The following is a 21802-nucleotide window of genomic DNA, read 5'->3' on the forward strand; positions in this document are numbered from 1 at the left end:
GCCCTCTGGTGGAGTATCGGGTTCGAGTTTCGAGTTGCGGTCGCAGCAGCGACTCACAACGGTCCCCCCTCGTTTCTAACTCGATTTAATGGTGGAGTGGAAAATTCCTTCGGTTTTCCCAAACTAGAAAAGGAAGCACAAGTAGCAGAGACAAAAGAACACACACAAATAAAAGCAAAAGCAGAAAACAAAAGCAAAAGCAAACGCCCCGAGCGAGAATTATGAGAGATGAATGACGTCTAAATGTTTCTTGAAGGTTGAAAGACAAATGGCACATGTTGTCGCAGCGAACCCCGTTGATACCCTCAGAAAATGCTTAATGCTTAAGAGCCAGCCCCCTTCCCCCCCTTCCCCCCTTTGCTCCACTGGGGAAATGAAAAATTGCGCCAAGATAAATAATTCCAAAAAGGAAAACAAATTTGTTAACGAAAGCACACACAAGAAAAAAGAGACAAAAAGAATATCAAATAGAAAATGGAAAATGGAAAATAGAAAGGCGAAAAGCGAAAGAAATGACTCATCTGAGTGGTGGAGGTGGAGGTGGGGAGGAAAAGTGGGTGGCATAGAAAACAGCTCTCATATTTTCATTCTCAAAAATTGTCTACCAATTTCGACTTTTTAGCAATTCACAAAAACGAAACTCCTTCGCTTCACTCCTTCACTCCACCGAAAAGTGTGGCCAAAACTCAAGGTGTACCCCCCCGCCAGCCCCTCCCTCTGCAGGCCCCCCCGTGTCCCCGTCTTCTACTAATTTCGGGGTAGGTACACAATTTTGTAGTTTTGTGTGCACTTTTGCCGCTGGCTGGCTGGCGGGCTGGCTGGCTGGCTGGGAGCCAAGGCGTCTGCCATCTTGATAAAGTGTTGGCCAAAAAACGTACGCCACATTAGTGGCAGACTATGCAAGGGAGGAGGATGAGGAGAGGGGCGGGGGGAGGGGGGGAGGGTCTGTCCTGGCAACACACTAATACAATCGCGCAGGTGCATAGATATATGTGTCTGTGTGTCTGAGTGACTCGAAGAAATAGAAATGTCATTTGACAAAAGCGAATGCACGAGATATTGTCGCAAGAGGAAGACAACCATCTACAGGAGGTGCCCACGGGGGGGTAGGGGGGGTGTGGCAGATGGTTGTATGGGGCACGGCAAAATGTCAAACGAATGCAAGCCAAACTAATTGCAGAGCCAACAACAAAGCAAAAAAGAAAGAGCCACAAAACGATAGCCAACTAATATAATGACCCAAAACAGAGAGACAGAGAGGGGGAGAAAGGGAGCGACAGAGAGAGAGAAATGGGGTGTGTGTGTGTGTGTGTGTGTGTGTGTGGGGCGAATCATTCATTCTAGTGTATGGGAATGGCATTTTAAATATTTTATAGAGACCCTCCCCACCCCCACCCTTCGGTGGCAAAGTTCAGGCAGGTTGACTTGTCTTCGACCTAAAAGAAGGACCACGCTTCAGTGCTAAGCCCCACTGGGAGAGAGATAGTAAGCACAAGGCCACAAGGCGAGACGGGGCACACGATGGAGTGTACTTGTCTTTGAAGAAATCAATCTTCAAGCTGCTTCTGTGCTAAGCCCCACTGGGAGAGAGATAGTGAGCACAAGACCACAAGGCGAGACGGGGGAACAAGGTGAAGTGTACTCCCCTTTCAAGGAATCAATCTTCAACAGGAATACTCTCGATTTTCCAGTTTTCCATCTGGCTTTCCTTAAATATTGAACCCCCCCCCATTAAAGCTGAACTATTGCTGAAATTATTTGAATTTTTATCACCCGCAATACAGGAAATTGTATCTGTATCTGTACCAATTTCCATTGCAAATTTAAGCCCAAAAACTATATTTCGCAGATACGTTCCTGCACCTAGCCGGCGGCTCCTATCTGCACACCTAAACACTCCACATATAGAGTGTATATATATTCGTTTGGTATTTCCTGTTTGGCGATGGTATCGTTTCGAACCCTCGGCCGAACGGCGGCGCCCGTCTGTGTCCATAATCATATTTCATTGAACCAAAAATGTTTATTTCTCTTTGGGGTTTTTTCGCCTCTTTTTTTTTATACTAATTTGTACCCATAAAACCCATAATCTTTTGTTTATAGTATCGTATTATACGCAAATCGCCTCTCAATTGAAAAATAAACTCTACCCCAGCCCCAAGCCCAGGCCCTGGCTCTGTCTCTGTCTCTTTTGTCTGTCTTTTTTCTGATACTCTGATAAATATTGCAATTCCTGCACTTTGATTTATCGTCGGATTGTGTGTATTGTGTGTGTTTTGATAAAGCCTGTCTGTAGATACAGATACAGATACAGATACGAACGGACACTGTTTATATCGAAAAAGGAACGCAGACAACGACACAAATTGTTTGTGCAACAAAAGGCGGCTTCGGCTTCGCTTCTTTTTTTTGACAAATGAGCCGTGAAGTAAAGAAAAACAAATAAAATTTCAGCTCAAGGAAGTCTGATTATGAAGATCGATGTGCAAAGTACATATATGGCGGACAGCTAGATAGGGGGAACCGAGCCGAACCTTTTTGAGTGAAAGATAAACACTAAATGAACCGATATCGTATTGCCAGATATCGAATGTACAATAGACGGCACAGACCTTCTGGTTAATCTAAGAGCCATGCCGCCAAGCACTTGCTATATCTATAGAAAAAGTGTGGAGCGAGCTCTTGAGCGATTCCTGGAACCGCATTGGAGCCCCCACAAGCCATAAAACAGTCAATAACAATGCAATTTGTGCCAGAATTCCGCACGAGAGAACGATAAGAATTATTGAATTATTGAGTTATGCTTAAGAGCCGAAGCCCCGCCCCCCCCCTTCCGGCACACCCCTGCACTTTCGCTGCTTCCTGTGGAGCCTTATCAGCCTTATCACAAAACGCGCAACAGCCAAGAACAGACGGGCCAAAAGGAATGTCCATAATGCGGTGCCTATAAATAGATCGAAAACAATTGAAGGTGACGATTTATGCGCGCGGAAAACTCATTCGAAATGAGATTTTTTCCCATGAGGAGGAAAAACAATTGATAATTGCGTCAGTGGCCAGCGGCCAGACGAATACTAATTGAAACGCAAAGAAAAGCAACGAAAAGGCCCCAAAAATAGATGCTCCAAAAATATTTTCATTTTCGAGAATGAAAAAAACATTTTAAAAGGTAAATTAAGCAAATGTATCTCTCAGGGGGGGGTGGGCTGGAGGGGGGCCTGCAATTACTTGTTGCAGCAATTTCCATTTGAAATTATCTTTGGCTAATTTTAGTTATTCTTTAGCTCTTTTTTTTCGTCTAAAATGCTGTGTTCTTTGCTTGTTTTTTGCCCCTCGGAATGGGAAAACATTTTTCATGCTTTCCTTTTTTCATTCTTGAATTCTTGAATTGTTTTTGCTTTATTTTGATTACTTGTTAGCACATGATCTGTCCGAGTGCCTGAAAAACTGCGTCAGCAGATGGGAAAAGCTGATTAGCGGCGAGTCGGGGGAAAACTGATTAGGAAAATCCATTCGGCAACGATGGTGCGGCCTCGCGCATGTAATTTGTCAAAGGCTGAGGGCCAGAGCCCGGACAGCAGTGCGTATGATTGAGCGGAAATTGCGCATACGCCGATTGGTACAGGGATCAGCAGCAGCTGAAGCAGCAGTAACCTTGAAATGGCTTGGGGTCTTGTTTACATCGTTGTTTCCCTGGCAGATTAAAGGCTTTGCCAGCGTCTAAGGAATGCATTGCGTATACGCCATGGGTGTCTCTTCAAAAAAGCGGTGCCTCGTGATTGAGCCAAAGACTAATCGAAGAAACCGCACTTTGGGCTAATAATTCAAGCACGCTTTTTGCAACAAAGGCAGGGGGAAACGAGGAGGAGGAGGAGGAAGAAGAGGAAAGGGTAGAGCAAAGCTCTCTGTTTTCTTAGTGTTAGTTGGAAAAACAAGCAAGAGGCGACGGGGCACTAACTTGGCTTAAGATGCTTAAGTTTGACTTACATTTTGCCCAAGGGGAAACGCACAGAGAGAGGGAGAGCGAGAGAGCAGATAGTATTACCGGCTCATAAAAGACAATAACAATTACAGACCAAAAGCAAAGCCACGCACAAAAACGAAAACAAAAACCGAAAAAAACTTGTAGGGAGAGAGAGAGGGGCGATCTGCGCATGTGTTGCCTTCTCTCTCTCTCGCTCTCCACTTGCGGAGACTTTTACTCTCTCCCAAGTCTCCAGTGCCTCTCTCTGCTGTGCCTGTGTGGGCGCTGTCGTGTCGTGTCGTGGGCGTCGTGTCTCGAACATGTCCTTCGAATTTCCGGGTTTTGCTACTTTGACATTTGCAACATGCTACAAGCAGGCGAGCAGAGCACCAGGAGGGGCACGAAGTGGCACCAAGGGGCACCAAGGGGCACCGAGGGACAACGAGGGGTGTAGAGAATGTGGCACAACATTCTTCGTTCCTTCGCTCCTTCGTTCCTCGTATTTCTGCGGGGTCCCAGCTGCTTCGGCTTGTGCCACTGCCACTGCCGCTGCTGCTTCCTGTTTACAACCAACACATGTTCAGTCTGAGGCACGGCTCTGTGGCAGGAGTGTGTGTTGGTTGCGAGCTTGAGAGCCGTACATTCCACACTGAAAATCTGTGCATAAAGCGGGGTGGCCGGAGGGGGCCGGACGGGGCGGGGGGCACTCTGCCGTATGTAGGTCTGTGTGTCTTTTGTGTGCCGCGAGGTTTTTGGCCATTACAAGCGGGGGCGTGGCAGGAGGGGCAGGAGGGTGGCAGAACTTCCCGTTTTGTATTTTTTTAGTCGATTTTCTTTCTTTTTTGTTATTTTTTTTTTTGTTAGCCATTTGGCGAACTTTGTATTTCTTTTTTTTTTTTTTTTTTGCTTTATTGTTGCCATTTCTATTTCCCTTTTTCCGGTTTCCTTATTCCACTTTTCGCTTGCGTTTTTTGACGTCATCAGGCAAACAAATGAAGGAGCAACATTATTTCATTTATGGATTTTGTTATTAATGTTGCACGAACTGTGAACTCTGCTCGCTCTGCCAGCTTTTGGGTATTTTTAGTGCTCAATTTGGGCCCCTCTTCGGGGGGCCCTTAGGCTCTGCCCAGGAGTGGGTTTCGTGACTGTTTTCCCATCCTTCCTGGCACTTCCTGGCAGCAGTTTGTTTTGCTGTGTGCCAGTTGTTGTTGTCCATCATTTTGCCAACAGAAATTCCGGTGGCAACGCCTACGTGAAAAAAAAAGGAACCTTTAAGCCCGAACCAGAGCCAGAGCCAGAAGCAGAAGAGGAGCCACAGGAAACGGTGTGTGGTGGTGGTGGGGGGGGAGGGGCGGTAGGGGTCTAAAACGAAGTCAGCGGGCGGGGCGGCAAGGGCCAAAAAGTGTTGCCTGCTTTCAGGCGCCGCCAAAGAGGGACGACACGTGTCCGTGTGTATTCCCCGCGGCTGCATCGGTGTGTGTGTGTGTGTGTGTGTGTGCTTAGTTTCGGATTTAAGTTTCAATGTATTGGTAGAGTGTACATTGTGTGTGTGTGTGTGTGTGTGTGTGTTTGCTCGCTTTGTGGTATTTAACCTTAATTTGATTCGTTTTTCCTTATTTTTCTGCGCTTTTTTTTCGCCCGCTGCCTGCTGCCTGCTGCCGTATTCCTTACTTGAATTTCCAGGTAGCGACGTCCTTGCTGGCCCACACACACACACACACAAAGAGGACATATGCATGTATGGGTGTGTGTGTGTGTGGCATGGCCAAATGCCAGCGCAAATATTTCCCATAATTTCCTTTAAAGCCCAAACTCAGCTAAAAATTGATTAAACAAAGTCTCTGGTTTCTGGTCTCTGGTCTCTGGCATTTACAGGAAACTTCAAGCGGCCCCAAAAAGCCAGTTGAAGATACAGATACCCATGGTGCATAGCTACAGATACGAGCATGTATCTTTACATATAGTTATATCTTTTGTTTAAAATAGAAACCATCCCCCGCCCCCCTCCGCCCCTCGAAAACAAATTGTTGTGACCGCAATTTCGGTGTGTGCTTCAGGGGTGGTGGGGTAGCGGGTTGGGAGGGGGAGTGGGGGATTCTCGATTCTCCCTCCTCGCAAGCAAAGACAAAAAATGACCACCAGCTGCTGCCTGCCTGCCTGACTGCCTAGCGTGACAAATTTCTCACACGCCACACACACACACACACGCACACACACACACCAATTTTCGTTTGCTCAGTTTTCAGTTCTTCTTCAAATGCATTTGACAAACCCCCCCCCCCCCCCCTTTCCCCTACCACAGTGTGGATATTTATGAAAATATTTTTCACACTTTGTATTCACTTTTGTGCGCGAGCTTTTCACACTTTTCACGCTTTTCACTCACTCGCTTAATTATGAAAATGCACACAGAAAATATCGCTCATACGCAAAGGCAAACTAAACGTGGCTCCTCCTGCTCCTCCCTCCCGAAGGAGGGGCTGTGGGATTTTTCAATTAAAACTTTTAATTGCCCCCAAAGAAAGTCAATGAATCAATGCAAAACTTTTCCCCCAAGAGAGACAAAAGAGGGAGAGACAGGTGAAGTTTCCACCGAAAGGCTTATCAATGCATTCCTTTGGCGGATTAAATATACATATATACAGTACTTGTACTGGTCATTCTCTTATCAATTGACGCCACACGCTGGCCACAGTTGGTGCCCGGGTATTATGTCATTGCAAAATATTCTAGATTAATGATTAGCAGGCCAATTTGCAATCAATAATACTTGGATGGAGGGCGGCAGAGAGGAGGATACACCAGTAGAGAAGATAGCTCCACTCTGCTCCCTCGTTCGGCGTGTGTGTGTCTCTTGTTTACTCGGGCAAACAATACAACAATTCGCTCTAGAGCTCTACAGTTCTACAGTTGTACAGTTGTACAGTTCTAGAGCTGTCTGTCATTTATTTATGCCAATTGCCGACACTGGCGCTTCGTTTTATGCAACATTGACATGCAAATCAAATAAAATATAATTGCACATCGGTGCCCCCAGTGGAGCCCCCACTAGCACAGAGAGAGAGAGGGGCGGGGGGACTGTTGTCATTTCAGTTTTCCACTTAACATAATTCATTCGTTTCATTGCATTCCATATTTCAATTGGCCAAAAACGAATGAATGGTGGATGGTGGATAGTGGCCTGGCATTCAATTAAATTCCATTTTCAAAATGATTTAAATAATGCACAAATCGTGGAGATAAACAGGTGGCAGAATCATCGGATTTCTTTCAGCAATTACCAGGACCTCCATGGCCCGTTCCTTGGCCTCTTCGTTATTGATTGCCCAAGGCTATTTATTGATGATGGAATTATGAGAAATAATTGGAAATTGCATTCTTGGAAACTCTTGAAAGCGCTCAAGTTTCTTAATCTATGAGTTTCTCAATCAATCTCTGAGTAAGATGACTTTGTGTGCCAGTGTTCATTGGTTTTTCCCTGGAAAATCCACCTAAATCGTTGACTCTGAAGTGGACCTACGTTTCATTCGATTTGGACTTTTGGTTCCGACTCTCCCCCAGCGACTCATCGGCGAACTTTGTACTGCCTCTCCGTTCCACTCTCACTCCCTCTCTGCTATTCTAGCGCTCTCTTCTCCCTCCCTCGTTCAGCCTCTTGGTGGATGGCTAGATACAAATCAAATGCTTTTGCTTATCAAATAAACTTAATCAACTTTTGAGCTTTGTACTCGACGGAACACGACACTCGCGTCCAGCGTTTCTCTCGCTCTCTTCGCAGTCGTCTCTCTTTTTGGTTTATGGGGCAGTCAGTCAAGCCTTAGACGTAGACGTAGACGTAGACCCAGACCCAGACGAAGACTCCTTTCCGGAGAATTAACACCGAGTCCCACTCCGATTCAAACAATCTTATCTACGAGACTTTTGATGTCCATGTAAGATTCTCCTAGTTCCAGTTGTGGCTATGGGGCTTATCGCTCGATTTGACCCTTCCCTCCGGCATTAGGCACCCCTTCCTTCTTATCGGAGCAGTGGCTTATCAGCCCCCTGTTCCCCCCTCTGCCCTGTCTCCCTCTAGCCTGTTTGCCGTAGAGCATTTCTTGTGTTCTGTTCTTTCTAATGCGGCAATCAAACGCTTGTTAACACACAGAACGACACGGCCCACGAGGGAGACGCATCGAGCGATAAGAAAAAGAGTTGGCACTGGAAAAAAAACCTCAAAAAATTATGCTATAATAAATTTCAAAAATAAAAACGGAAACCCAAAAACGTGGCGCAGAGAAGCTTTTCCCCCATATAAGGATTTCCGCATATTGATTTATGGAAAGCGACTTGAGGGACGGACACAGAGAGGGGTTGAGGGGTAGAGGGGGTATGTAGGGGTGTACGAATGGCTGGCACTGTACGGGCGAATACTTTTCATTATGCTGACCGATTATGACACTTTTTAATGGCATTTTCTCGTTCTGCTTTTATGCTATTGATTTCTGGTTACGTTGCGGCCCAGCAGACAGCCAGAAGGGGGCAAGGGGAGAGAGGAATGCTTTCCCAATTGAACATTTCCCCCTCCCATCGCCGCTCCCCGCCACAGAGAGAGAGATATACATACATATGTACATGCAACATTTTGTCTGGGTTCTCGGTTGTTTCTTTTTTGAAGCCATATGCTGGTCAAGTCCAATTCCTTTTCTTATGCAAATGCCTTTTCGAACAGATGGAGAGGGTCTCGGATGGTGGGTGGTGGGGGGGCCATCCACAAACCAAGACAGTAGCAAAAATTGCTGTGTAATTGTTTGGAAAAAAGATTGAGGGAGAGGAAGAGAGTGAGAGAGAGGGAAATTGGAATTGAAAGTGCAATGAAAAATGCAGATGGAAAATTGATGCAAAAGATAAACGACAGCCTTGAGTCCTTTCCGCCCAATGGCTTAAAAGGATTTATCCCAGAGATACAAAACTGCACAGATGTGCTCGAGCTGCCCAAAAGCGTAAGTAGTTTCCATTCAAAAAAAAAAGCTCCCGATTTCCTCAAAAAATTCCATTAAAAATAAGCAATTACAAGTTTGATTAGCCATTAAAAAAGCACTCGTACAACCCGGCGTTCTGGCATTCCGATTACATCGATTGGTGTCCCAATCGGTTCGTCCCCCCTTTTCGAGGCAGTGGGCTAGGGGGACTGATAACACGCCTCGCTCCGAGAGTGGCAGGGGCGGGGGAATTGGCTGCTGAAACGGGGGGTCAACTCACGTTCAATGTGCTTCAATGACCTCCAACCTCCTCCGCCTCCTCCTCTGGCACATCCACAACCGACAATCACTGCCGGCGACAGATACTTTCGTGCTCTCGTGCTCTTGTCCTCGTGGATGACCATATGCCACACTTTAACCTTGTGACAACCCTCAGTGCCTCAGTGCCTCAGTGGCGGCAGTGGCTTCTGCCTTCGTGGAGGAAGGGGGTTAATAACCTTATCAATTCGGATTCTGACTTTGATACGTCCCATTTGACATCCCATCTATTGGAACTGTACGTTAGATCATCGCGTAAGCCCAGGCATTGCTCCCTTAAATGGGTCATTACGGGTACTCGCGCTCACAGCCCCCCCCCTGCATACACCAAATACCCAAATGCCCCTGAATTCCCTTGATGGCACCACCCCCGCTCCCTGCCAGTGATTTATGTTGTTGTTTTTATCGGAGGGGGGCATGAGAAATGTTTTGATTTTATACCAAACATTATTTTGCCATTAATTTGGAACGTGTCTAAATCTGCCACTCCTTACCCTCTGCTTACCCTCTACTGCCCCTCTGCTTCCCCTCTACTGCCCCTCTGGTTCTCCCTCTCAAACATTTTGCATATTTCCGGTCATGCACTGACCCCCCAATCAAAGAATAATTCATTTTTTATGGTTTTTCTTGGCTTTTTTTAGAATTTTATTTTATGTGGCTCGCATTTTTTGGAAGTTTCTCAAGTGGAAACAGATTGCCAGCACTTGGTATTACCCTTCGAATACTGGAACCCATTAAAGTCGGTATTTTTTAGTATTTTTAGTAGTAAGTAAAGTGGAAGGGGGACATATCAACATATCAGTATCAGGATCAGTATATATCCTGAATTGAGACACTCTCTGTGGTATCTGGTATTTTTCGTTATATTTCTGTAGTTTTTCCTTTTTTTTTGGGGGGTATTTTCTTGAGTATTTTCACTGAAACTTACCATTTATGCCGCTGATCAGTGGATAATTACCATCACGGCCGCCAATTAAGTTTTTTAAACCAGTTTCGATCAGTGTTGGGGACGATCGCTCCCTGTCGCTCATTTTTTCATAAAAATTTTCGAAATTTTGTGATTATACACGAACAAAAAAAAGTGTCTCGTTGCGGTTGGGCTTTTGTTGGTTTTTTGTTTGTTTATATTTTTTGTAACAGTATTTCGAATATCAATTAATTTAGTATCTCACAACAATAACAATTATTTTAAATATAGAAAAACAGAATTTGTTTCTCACTTTTGTGGCTGTTTTGTTTGTTTGTTGTTGTAATATTGATATTTTGATTTGTTTGCTTAGAGTTTAGTTACTTGTTAATTTGTTGGTTGTTTGTTTTTTTATTTTTTTGTTTTTATTTTGAATCACAATTGAAAATTAATTTAATTAAACCTTTGAAAATATTGCACGTTTCCGTTACGATTTATTGCTTTGTCTATATATATACTATATGTATATACTTTCTCTATATAGGTATATGTATGTGTGTATGTGTGTTACTTGATTTGTTGTTAAGACTTTGTTTCTTTTCTATATGCTGGCTATAAATAAAGGCACCGCGAATTCATTCAACAATTTATACGCTCTTTTAACTTTTGCTTTTTTTTGGTATTTTTGGTTTTTTTGTTTTGTTTTTAACTATGTAAAACTATTTTAACTTTCTTTGAATAACAACATTTGCGAGTACAACATGAAATTTCGATTATTTCTATAGCTTGGCTGTGGTTTTTTCTATATATCTTTTTTGTTTTTTGTTTTTTTATATTCTATTCTATTCCGTTTCGATAGAGGGAGGAGGTTCTTTCTGCTGACTTTTTGGTTACTTTTTAGTTGAGTTTTGTCGTTGCTGTTGCTGTTTCTGTTGCTGTTTTATCTTTTGTTTAATTGAATTTGTTGTTGTTTCATTGGCTAATTAAGCTATTTTTATAGCCTTCCCTCGTGCGTTCCTGCTGCTGCTGTTGCAAATGCCGAGTGCGTTTTTGCTGGGGTTTTTCCTTTGGGGCGATTTTCTTTCTCTTTTTTTTTTTTTTGTTGCCTTGGCTATTTTTTGGTTCTTTTTGTTGACAATTTTCCGTTTCGAAAAACGTTTAACGCTGCTGCTGCTTAAATGGTGTGTTGTGGTTGTTGTTTTTGTTGTTGCTGCTGCTGTGATTTTTTTAGTGGCGGCACTAAAAATAAAATCAATTGCTTTTCTGTTGTAGAGTTCTCCTTCTGGTGGTGGTGCTGCTGCTGCTGATGCGGCTGCTGCTTTCTTTGATTTCTTGTTCAGATGTATGTGTGTATCTCTCTGTGTGTGTGTTTGTGTGTAGTCGATATATATCTTATTGTACAGTTATAAAGCACTAATATGGCATTTGCATAGACTTGAAGTCCCGCTATTTAGCCCGCACGCTCGTCACTGGTTCGCCCGGCGTGCGATAGAGATGGAGGCAGAGCCAGAGTCAGAATCAGAATCAGAGTCAGAGTCACAGCTAGAATCAGAGCTTTGGCTGTGGTCGAGCTTCAGCCTGGCGGGCGGGGGGTGGTCTCTCGTGGGTGTTGATCAGGCAGGATGACAGCCCCGGAGAGCCAGAGAGAGACGGAGAGGCAGGGGGAGAGAGTGTGAGAGAGAGAGAGAGCGCCGAGCGTTGGAAACGAACTACGAACGACGACCGCACGACAGGGAAAATCGATGGAAAATGTTGACAGCTCCTGCACACACACTAACACACTAGCACACACGGACGCACGCACAACCACAAAAAAAAATGTTACAAGACACACACACACGCGCGGAGTAGGCGGAATAGGCGGAGGGGGCGGCAGTAGTCGTACTTTTTGCTTAAATATTTTTGCAAAAATTATTGGAATAACTGTAATTGCTTCTGGGGGACTATGGTTTACAGTTAACAGTTAAAGGTTTAAGGTTTAAGGTTTAAGGTTTACGGTTCGGTTGGTTGTGTTACGGTTTTCTTGAACGCGCGGCGTATCCGTGGGCCTCTCCCGTGGAAGTATGTTTGTATCTCAACGAACGCTCGACTAGTGTCGACCGCTTCGTGTCGCTCGCTCGTTGTGGGTGTCGTTCGTGTAGCTGCTGCTGCTGCTGCTGTCGCTGCTGCCTCTGCTCCTACCGACTGAGCGCGCATGTGACAAGCACCGCTGCTGCTTCTGCTTCTGCTGCCGCTGCTGCTCCCCGCGTTTCGAAGTTCGAAAGGTCGAAGAGGATGCGGAAGCAGAGAGAGCACGGCCAAAAGTCTACACAACTGACACAGAGAGAGAGAGAGAGAGGCAGAGGGAGCGAGAGAGAGCGCGAGGAGCTTCCGTTGCAGTTTCAACAAAATGCACTTTTGACAGACAGAGAGAGAGAGTGCGCACAAGTCAGCTGATTGTTGTTTCTGTTTGTTTTTTACTTTGCTTTTTGCACTATGAAGCACACACTCTCACGGATATCTCACACGCACGCACACACGCACGCACACACACACACACATACAGATACACACTCTGGCAGAAACACGCGCGCCGTGTCGTGTCGTTCGCTTTGTAGCTTTTTTGGTTGTCAGGCTAATTTTTTGTTGCCTTGTTTTTTTTTTGTATATCTTTTATTTTAATTCTCGTACTTTGTGTTTTACTTTGATTTTCCTTACTTTTACTGCTCACACGTGCTCTTTAGCAGCGGAGAAGCTTTTCCTTCTAGCGGAGAGTACTCGGTTTTCATTCTATTTCATTTGTGCTGCACTTTTTGTGGCATTAATTTTGAATTTTAACAATATTTTTGATGCTGTTTTTCTTCTTTATTTTTTTGTTTGTAGTGTAGTTGTAATTAATTTGCCTTTAGACGGCACTGAATGTTGAACTAACTCTGACTGGCACACGCGCTCGTTGCAAAGTGTAGAAACACGCCGCTGCCGCTGCCGCGGCCGCTGCTGCCCGATTCCCGATGCCCGATGCCGATGCCGCCAAGACAGAGAGAGAGAGAGAGCGCCAGAGCCAGAGCGAGAGCGAACGCAAACACAGAGCTAAGGGCAGACTCACAGACACACGGATACGCGGATACACGGATGTGCTCATGCTTGAGATACACGGCGACAGCTTAGAACCATGTGCTGCTCTCTCTCTGTGGAGACACTCTCTCTCTCCCTCTCTCTTTGTGAAGGGGCATTATTTTTGGCAAAGTTTTTGTCGTTTGCATGGCGCGCGCATCTAACTAAAAGCAACAACAAAAGCTACAGCTGTGGAAGATTAAGGCAAAGGGAGCTTTGAGTTGAGCTAAAGTGAAGCTCTCGCTCTCACGCTGCTCTCCCTCTATCCGCTTGAAGCACACTTCTAATTGCCTTCTAATGCACACGCACGCACACACACACACACACATAGATCTTTTGGCATTTTCCACTGCGTCCCAAAGTTCAATTTGATATTCGCGTGCTCTCTCGCCAGGCGCTGGCTCTCCCTCGTTCGCTCTCGCTCTCGCTCTCTCTCTGAGTAGATGGATCGCCGGTCGGCCGCTTCTGGTGCTTTTTGTATTTATTTTACTCATGCAAAAGTTTTTGTTGTTTTGTTTTTTTTTGCTGGTGGCTTGGCTATTACGTCAATGGAACAGAAACGCTGACGTTTGTAGTTGTATCTGTATCTGTATCTGTATGTTTTGCCTGTGTTTGGCACTGCGGCAACTAGCGTTCATTTCAATGTTTTTACGTTCCATCTCCCTCTCTCTCTCTCTACCTCCCTCCCTTCCTCCCTGATTTATCTGCGTTTCTTTATTTTTCACTATTTCGGTTGATTTTTTTTTCTTTCTTTCTTATATTATTTCTAATATGTATTTGTGACGACGTCGCCGCTGACGCTGACGGTAACGCCAACGCTGACCGCAGCAGCGCTCACGTGAGTGGATTTCAGAGCTCTATGAAAACCTTTTTAATGTGTGGAAATTTTTGTTTATTTGGGAATATTTTTTTGCTCGTTTTTCTTCGCTGTAATTTGTTTAAATAAACATTCGGCGGAACTCGCACAGAGAATCATCTCCACCACGAGAGAAACGACAGAACTTTGTTGCAATTCACGGGGTGAGGGCCAGGGGGGTGGTTGGGGCGCACGGGGTGTGGCAGCAATTAGAGCGCCTTGAAATTCGTCTGTAAATGAGGGGCCAAAACACGAAAAGTCTCACTATTGATAAGAGCCATCCCCCCCGATCCCCGCACCACAGCGTGGATGCCCCCACAGTAAACAAAATGATTAAAATATATGTACATATGTACGTACAAGTGTTAATATAATAAATTCCTCGACGAATTTGTTTTTAATAGTTTTTATTGAAATTTCGTTAAAGGTACAGTCACCGCATGTCTCACAGCTCGACCACATGACTAATCGATTAGTTATCGATGGAGATCGATAGACTTTAGTGTTAGAAATGTGTATAAGCGTTTAATTATCGATAGGCATTTAAATTATAAATACCCCAATGACCTTTGTAATGGCTTTGATCAAAACATTACCCGATCTCCGCCAACCCCACCCCAGTGACCTTCCCCTAGAGCTAATACTTCCACAAGACAACCTTCAGATCGGCCAGAACTAGAACTACAAAGCACATCAAATGAAAATAGTTTAACCAAATTTGAACGTACCGAGAGACCCACTGGGGGGGGGATACGTACTATTTTGGCCATTTGTGAGATGGGGCGATGCTGGTGATTCAGGGCTGAGCTATGCCAGAGAACATACAGATACAGAATATATATGTTATGGCCTATGGCCGAGGGTGGAAGGTAGAAGGTAGAAGGAACCCAAAAACTCAATTTCTGGGAACGAAACAGAACGAACACCCCCGAAAAAGTGTCGCCTGTCATCATGTGACATGAAGAACTAGGAAACGACGCGACGACAGGAGAGGAGCGCCATTGCCTTCCGAAAACTACACAGAAATATCTATATATTCCCATATACTATATGTGTGTATGTGGGTATCTGAAGATAAAGATGTATTTGGTGGATAGATGGATGTACTTTTCGACTGGCGGAAACGTCATTCCCATTCAGAGTATAGCCATAGTCCTCTGTCCCTCTGAGCAAAACGAAACGAAACGAAACGTGTTCGAGCGCAATAAATTATAAATGAGCCGAGCGACGAGGCGACGCAACTTTGGCAGATGGGTTTGACCCCCGCTAACCCCCTTCCGGTAGATGCAACAAAGGCAGCACAAAGCTAGAATGTATCTCAAAGTGTGCGGGTGTATAGTGTTTTGGTTGGAACGCATTTCGAAGAAGAATTCGGAATTTTCAAGGCAGATCCATCCCAAAAATACGAGTAGTTCCACCACCACCACCACCACCATCCCACACCACGGCCGCCCATCACGACGACGACATGTCACGACTGTCAAGGAACTGGCTACAAACACCTACCTATCTTTCCCCAGATATATGTACGTACATATATGTAGTGTATCTCTATATACATATCGTGCATATATCCATGTATATCTGCAGCACCTAAAACGAAAACTTATTTGCTTTGGCATTTCATTTCATTTCGGAAATGTCGCAGGCAGCATTTCGAATGGATTTTCGGTTTTTTCAGGTTTTTTTTTTTTCAGACGGAGGAGGTCTGCTTAAGTACTGCTCTTGTTGCTGTTGTTGTTGTTGTTGCTGCTGGCAAATATTGTCTCGTCCACCTTATCGCGGGGGGACTACCATCAGAACACGCATTGCACGCATATCAGTTGGCAAACATCAGACCCGAAAACCGAAAGCCAAAAGCCGAAACCCCGAAAAACCAAAAGCCAAACAGCATTATTATATTTCTTATCAAAATCCATCAGCAATCGTCCAGCCTTGGGAACCCATCACATCACAACTTGAGGTAGAGGAGTTTTTAGTGAAGAAAACCGAAAATTGAAAATTGAAAATTGAAATTCGTTTAATTAGTGGAAATTAACACGGTCTTGTGAGGGATGGATCCTACATAGATGTTCGTGTTTAGCGATCATCTGTGGGATCATCTACTACAGCGTCTGCCCTCTCCCTCCCTCTGTTTGTTTCTCTAATTTGTCTCACACACACACGAGATTACCCATTATCAGCATATGCACACACACACACACATGTACAGACATGTACTCGTACACAGAGATCTCTGAAAGATCTCAACTGAACTACATTTTGCTCTATTTGAAATCTCGCACATTTATACGAAACGAAACGAAACGAAAAACGGACGACGACGACGACGAACGACGACGACGACGACAAGTTGTACAAATTAACGTACAAATGAATGACGGAATTAGTACGTGTGCTCTTTGTTGATCTACAAAGGGGGCGGTGGGTGGGTGGGGGGGGGTGGGGGGGGGGGCGACTTAGATCTCTATCTAGAGGGTCATCACAGCAGGGCGAGCAGGGTGAGCAGGGTGGAGGGGAGGTAGGGGTGGTAGGGCCTCCTCCCTTTTGTAAGTCAAGCAAAGTAAAGTGGTCTTTAATCTGTAATCTCGATGTAGAGCACTATCTTTCGGTCAACGTTGCATCTGTTGGATAGAGCACACACCAGGCCGGCAGTGTGTACAGTGTATCTGATGGATACACTTCACTACTGCCGTGGCAATTCATTAGCAACACGCAAATGAATTAATAACACCAAACTACGAGAATATACAACATACGAGTATCTTTCAAGTTTTTCCTTTTGTTAGCACATTTGTCGAGCGGTTGCGGGAACAGCATATGCAATGATATTTAATTCGTAGATACATTTGGAACTGTCCGGTCGAATAGATTTCTAGAGATACACACACACACACGTCTGATGATTAGAATTAATTATGATGAAAATTGGGTTTTTACCCGCCATTTGCTGGGGGAGGCGCAAGTCGGAGGTGGGCACAGCAGCAGGTGGCAAGAGATACATGTGTAGATAGAGATAGAGATAGAGATAGATAGTAGATGTGCTGGTATCACGAGTGAAGAGAGGTCGTTTAGAAGAGGGAAGAGCGGACATTGGACACTACTTCCAGAACATAAGTAATCTCATTTTCCCCTCTTCCACCGATGCCACATGTGACCCCACATCAAAGAAACGTTCCTTTTGGTCCATCTCTCATTTTTGGTAGCACGATTTATAAAGTGTCACGGAAATCTCTGAGAAGTTTTTCGGCTTTCCCCCCTCCCTTTCAACCCACTCACTTAAATGCTCCACAAACAACACAAAAAACAAACAAACAAACCGACAGACGAGACGAGACGGGAAGGAAGGAAGAAGAGTAAATTTTCATTTTCCTCCCCCGCCGCCCCACCGCCCACGCACTCAAACATTTTTCCAACTAACTCCAACAACAATATTGATAATTTCCACTGCAGCCGAAAGGAAAGACGACAAATGCAAACAGCAGCAGCAACAGCGGGGAGGGGAAATAAAAGAAAAGCTCGGAAAAGCGTCAATGCCAAAAAAGAAAAGACCGAGATAGCGGGAGAGCGAGAGCACGTGACGGCAGCAACAAAAGAAAAGTAAACATGCACCACACACGCTGCCACCCCACACCACCCCACTCCCACTCCGTAGCCCTCCCACCACTACCACCCACGCATGATCATTTATAAACTGTCAGTGTCAGGGGGGAGTGGGTGGCAGGGCCGGAAATGCCTTAAGTGGAAGCTCACGCACCCCAGAGACCAGTGAAACCTTGCAACTCAAACAAAAGAGCCAAGAAGCCAGGGCCAAAAGGAGCACACATATTTGCCTAACAGCCTAAGCACGACGACGAGCTACAGAAATGTGAGATACAAAGATACATATGTATATTTTGCTTGCAGTACAGGTGCTCGTGAGAGATTCCACGATTGCCCAACTCCCTCCTCCTCTATCAACGGCACCCCGTGGTCAGTCGAATGGGCAATCGTTTACCGTTTTTATTGGGCAAACTGTTAATTGAATTAGTTTTTTGTTTCCCTTCTTTCGTTATACTTTCGTCTTATCATTCGGCAAAAAGATATGAAATGCTCTGCTTCTTCCCCGCCTTGCCTCCAACAAGGTGGTGGGGCGGGGAGGGGCGGGGCATGTATGTAAATTCAATTAAAATTTTGCGTGTTACGTTGGCAAGACACTGGCGCGTGTTTCAGGGGCAGGGGGTGGGGGATAGGTACGATAGAACTATGGCCACATAAATTATTTATACACTCTCCCCATACATTTCACCTTGAACCGCGAGCATTTTTCGTAAAAGTTTCATTTATTTTTGCCAAAACCAAAAGAACAAATAAATAAAGATCTCTGCGATGGATAGAGGGAGAGATGAGTGGGGGGGAGGGGGCACATAGATACATACATATGTATGTATGTGTAGCCCGCTCTGTTGATTGCTTTTTGTTGTTTGTAATTGTCTAAAATATTTTACATTTGCTTTATTTTTGAGAAATCTCAACAATTTTTCAATTTACTGTCAGGCAACGTTGACGGCGACGTCAGCAGAGCAAGAAGGCAGCCTCAGCCTCAGCAGCATCAGCAGCGGGCAGCGGGCAGCGGCAGCGGGCAGAGGCAACTGTCAATTAACGCAGAATTACATGGGTATGGGCTGGAGAGGGGGACTTGAACGGGGCGTGAGTGGGGTAAGACATGGGCTTAGGTCTGGTGATTGATCTGTGCGGCCAGTTCTCGGTTGGGGGCGTAAATGAGAAACCGAAAATGTCGAAGCCCCCGCCCCCCGTCCCCCTCCTGTGACAAGTGTCACTTACATTGAGTTTTCTCCAAAAAAATAACAAATCCCTGCCACTCTCAACGTCACACGACGCTCACCTTTCACACGCACACACACAGAGAGAGACCATGGCAGAGACACGCACACAACCTTTCCCTTTCGTTGCCATTGCTCCTGCCAATACATCAAACTAAAGAAAGACGGAGAGTGGGAGAAGGAGAAAACGAAGCCAGGAGCTGAAGCAGCCAGCAGCAGCAGCATGGTCTGCATGGGCCAAGATATATGCATTTAGGGTAGAGTATTGCCTGCAACTGCTCTCACGATATATATGCATGTTTTTAGAAATATCCGCCTTGAAGTGCACCCTTTATTAATAGACCTTGCCCTGGCACATGGCTCTCAAGTAGCACATTTTTCTTCATCTGTTGACACTCGACGATGCTGGAGCAGCAGCGCCAGCAGCAAAACCAAAGAGAGTCCGCGATAAGAGACGGAGAGAGTTGCTCAAGCAGCAAGAGAGGCGCTCACAACTCCACCGCCACCTACAAGAACAACCACACCATTCCATTGCTCCTCCACGTGGTTTTCAATTCGACTTTTGCCGGGCGCTCGTTCTCTTTCTCTCACTCTGATGCACAGTGGAATGGGATGCTGATGCTGATGCTGTGGAGGAACACATGTGGGTCTGTGGTGGGAAAGCAATTGAAAGAGCGTGCTTCATCCAATTTTATTTGTATGTTTTGATAGATCAATTTCAATTGATGATAATATGTATATCGCAAGAGGGGACATTGTGCCATCCCTCATTATTGAACCCGCATAGCAATTACTTTGATTGTCTAAACTGTCCCACTGTGCTCTATTTGGTTTACAGCTAAACCAAACTTGTTATTAAAGCCGCTCTTGCTCTCATTCTGCTGCTGTCTCTCTCTCTCCGTCTCGCTCTGAGCTTGGCCTTGTCTGCGTCGTGTCGTGATATGGAAATGTGTAAATTATGTTTTGCAAGTCTCTCCCCCACCCCGCCCCATCTCTTTCCATTTGGCAATTGTTAATATTTTTGCTGAGCAAATTTTTGGTTTCTGCATTTTATTTTTAGTGCGAAATTTTATGGCCAATATAATTTTTGTTTATTCTGTTTATTTTTCTGCACTCTTCACACAAACACACACACAGACACACACACACGCAGACAAACATACTGGCTCACGCACATTCGTCACGATTTCTGTCATAAATAAAAAGCTCTCTGGCTTATTGGACGTTTTCATTAAGTTTTTGTTGCTACTGCCATTTCTCTGTCCCCGCCCCCTCCGTCAGCGCTCTATGGCGGTCAAATATATAGTTTTGCGGTCTGTCTGGTGGCTGCTTTTATCGTTATTGTTGCAAATTGATTGCTTGCAATTTGTATGCGAGAGGCATCCGTAGGCAAATGTACCGTTTTTGTAGTATGTGCTTTATATGGCGCCTTTTAATTGAAGCGCCGCCTGCCTCTGTCTGTCGCATAAGTCTCTCTCAAGGTAGAATAACCAGAAGGTAGGGCAGTCCGTGAGCAAACAAACCAACGAGCCCAAAGAGAGCACCTGCCTTACCTTCCTAAACCCGAGCTCTTTTGCTGCCTCTCTCGTCTGAAGCCTCGTTTACGTGGCAATGAACGATCGAATCCATCGTGGAGGTCGTTTTCTCTCTGTCTTCCCTCAACACGTGTAGATTGACATCGGCCCGATAAAGCTCCGCTCTCTCGATCTGCCACTCTCTCTTGTAACGTAGCTCTAATTAAGCACAGACACACACACACACACACAGGCAATCACAGATTACGCCGCAGACCACAATACATGTGTATGACATAATAAATATTAAACGGTGGCGGTGGCACTGCCGCCGGCTTCGCGTCGCCTTCCCCTCCCCAGCCTCACCGCCATTTCATTTTAAGCCCCTGTTCCGCACTCCCCCTCAAAAACCCATTTCGCATCGCAATTTGCATGGGCTGCTGCAAGTGCAAGCGAGACGGACGACTGCTTATTACAGCACTTGATGGCGCTGCAGTTTTGTTTAGATTTCTGTTATACTGTTATTGCAGATTGACGTAATACCAGAAGATGATGGCCGGGGATGGGAATGGAGAGTGGTGAGTGGAGGGGGGGTGAAAATAACTGCACAAACAGTAAACGGAGAGCTATCCTGAAGAGAATTTCTGTGGACTTTTGCTGAGTTTTATGATTATTTTTAGCTCATCGTATAATTCCCGTGATTCAGTTTGTGATTTCGCTGCAAATATTCAATTATTCTGCGGTCAATCGGAGGTTATTGAAACCCGTTCTAGGTCGAGAGACCCCTTAGCAGTGATAGCCCCCGCCTTCGTATACGAGAGGAAAGCCCCCTTAAGCATGGTTTTATGACCAATCATTTATCTAATCCGACTGGAACTCCCCCGTCACTAAGCACTTGAGCACCATAGCCTACGGGGGACTGTACCCTGTGCCACGCCAATCTCGAAACAATCGACATCATCACGCCACTGAGAAACCAAGTCCATGACTGACCGCCCCGAAAAAACGCCTGACTCAGAGAACAGCTCAGAAATTTTCCAAAACAGCCCCAGACGAGGCGCGTGCCAAGGCTCGAAGGGGAGTCGCGTGTTCGTATGACCCGAATTTCGGAATAGATTAATGCTACTCAAAGATGATAATGCTGCCACAGATCAGGTCTTGGCAAGCTGCATGTTTTGTTTTCATTTGTTCTTTTTTTTTTTGCATTACCCCACAAATTTTCCATGCCGCGAAGTGTGCGTCGCGATCTTATCAGGTAAAGTAAAGTGAATGGAACGATCGGATCCAGCCCCCGACCTGACCATGTGATCTGATTGCGAGAGCCACACCTAAGTGAGGGATAGAGAGGGAGAGAGAGAGGAGA

General features: G+C 45.3%; 1 protein-coding gene across 5 annotated transcripts in view; it reads right to left on the bottom strand.

The window, feature by feature from the left end:
• Positions 1-12784, bottom strand: part of LOC108152321 (hepatic leukemia factor) — a 44754-nt gene extending 31970 nt beyond the window's left edge. For 2 of the 5 annotated variants that reach the window (XM_017281566.2, XM_033386482.1), the window contains exon 1: positions 10175-12784. In XM_017281566.2, coding sequence (XP_017137055.1) covers positions 10175-10277 — 103 coding nt within the window. In that variant the 5' untranslated portion in view covers positions 10278-12784. The remainder of the gene's footprint in view (positions 1-10174) is intronic. The other 3 variants (XM_017281569.2, XM_033386481.1, XM_017281567.2) reach the window with 3 other exon arrangements.
• Between the last annotated feature and the right edge of the window lie 9018 nt (positions 12785-21802).

This window comes from Drosophila miranda, chromosome XR (assembly GCF_003369915.1).
Source record: "Drosophila miranda strain MSH22 chromosome XR, D.miranda_PacBio2.1, whole genome shotgun sequence".
NCBI classification, from domain to species: domain Eukaryota; kingdom Metazoa; phylum Arthropoda; class Insecta; order Diptera; family Drosophilidae; genus Drosophila; species Drosophila miranda.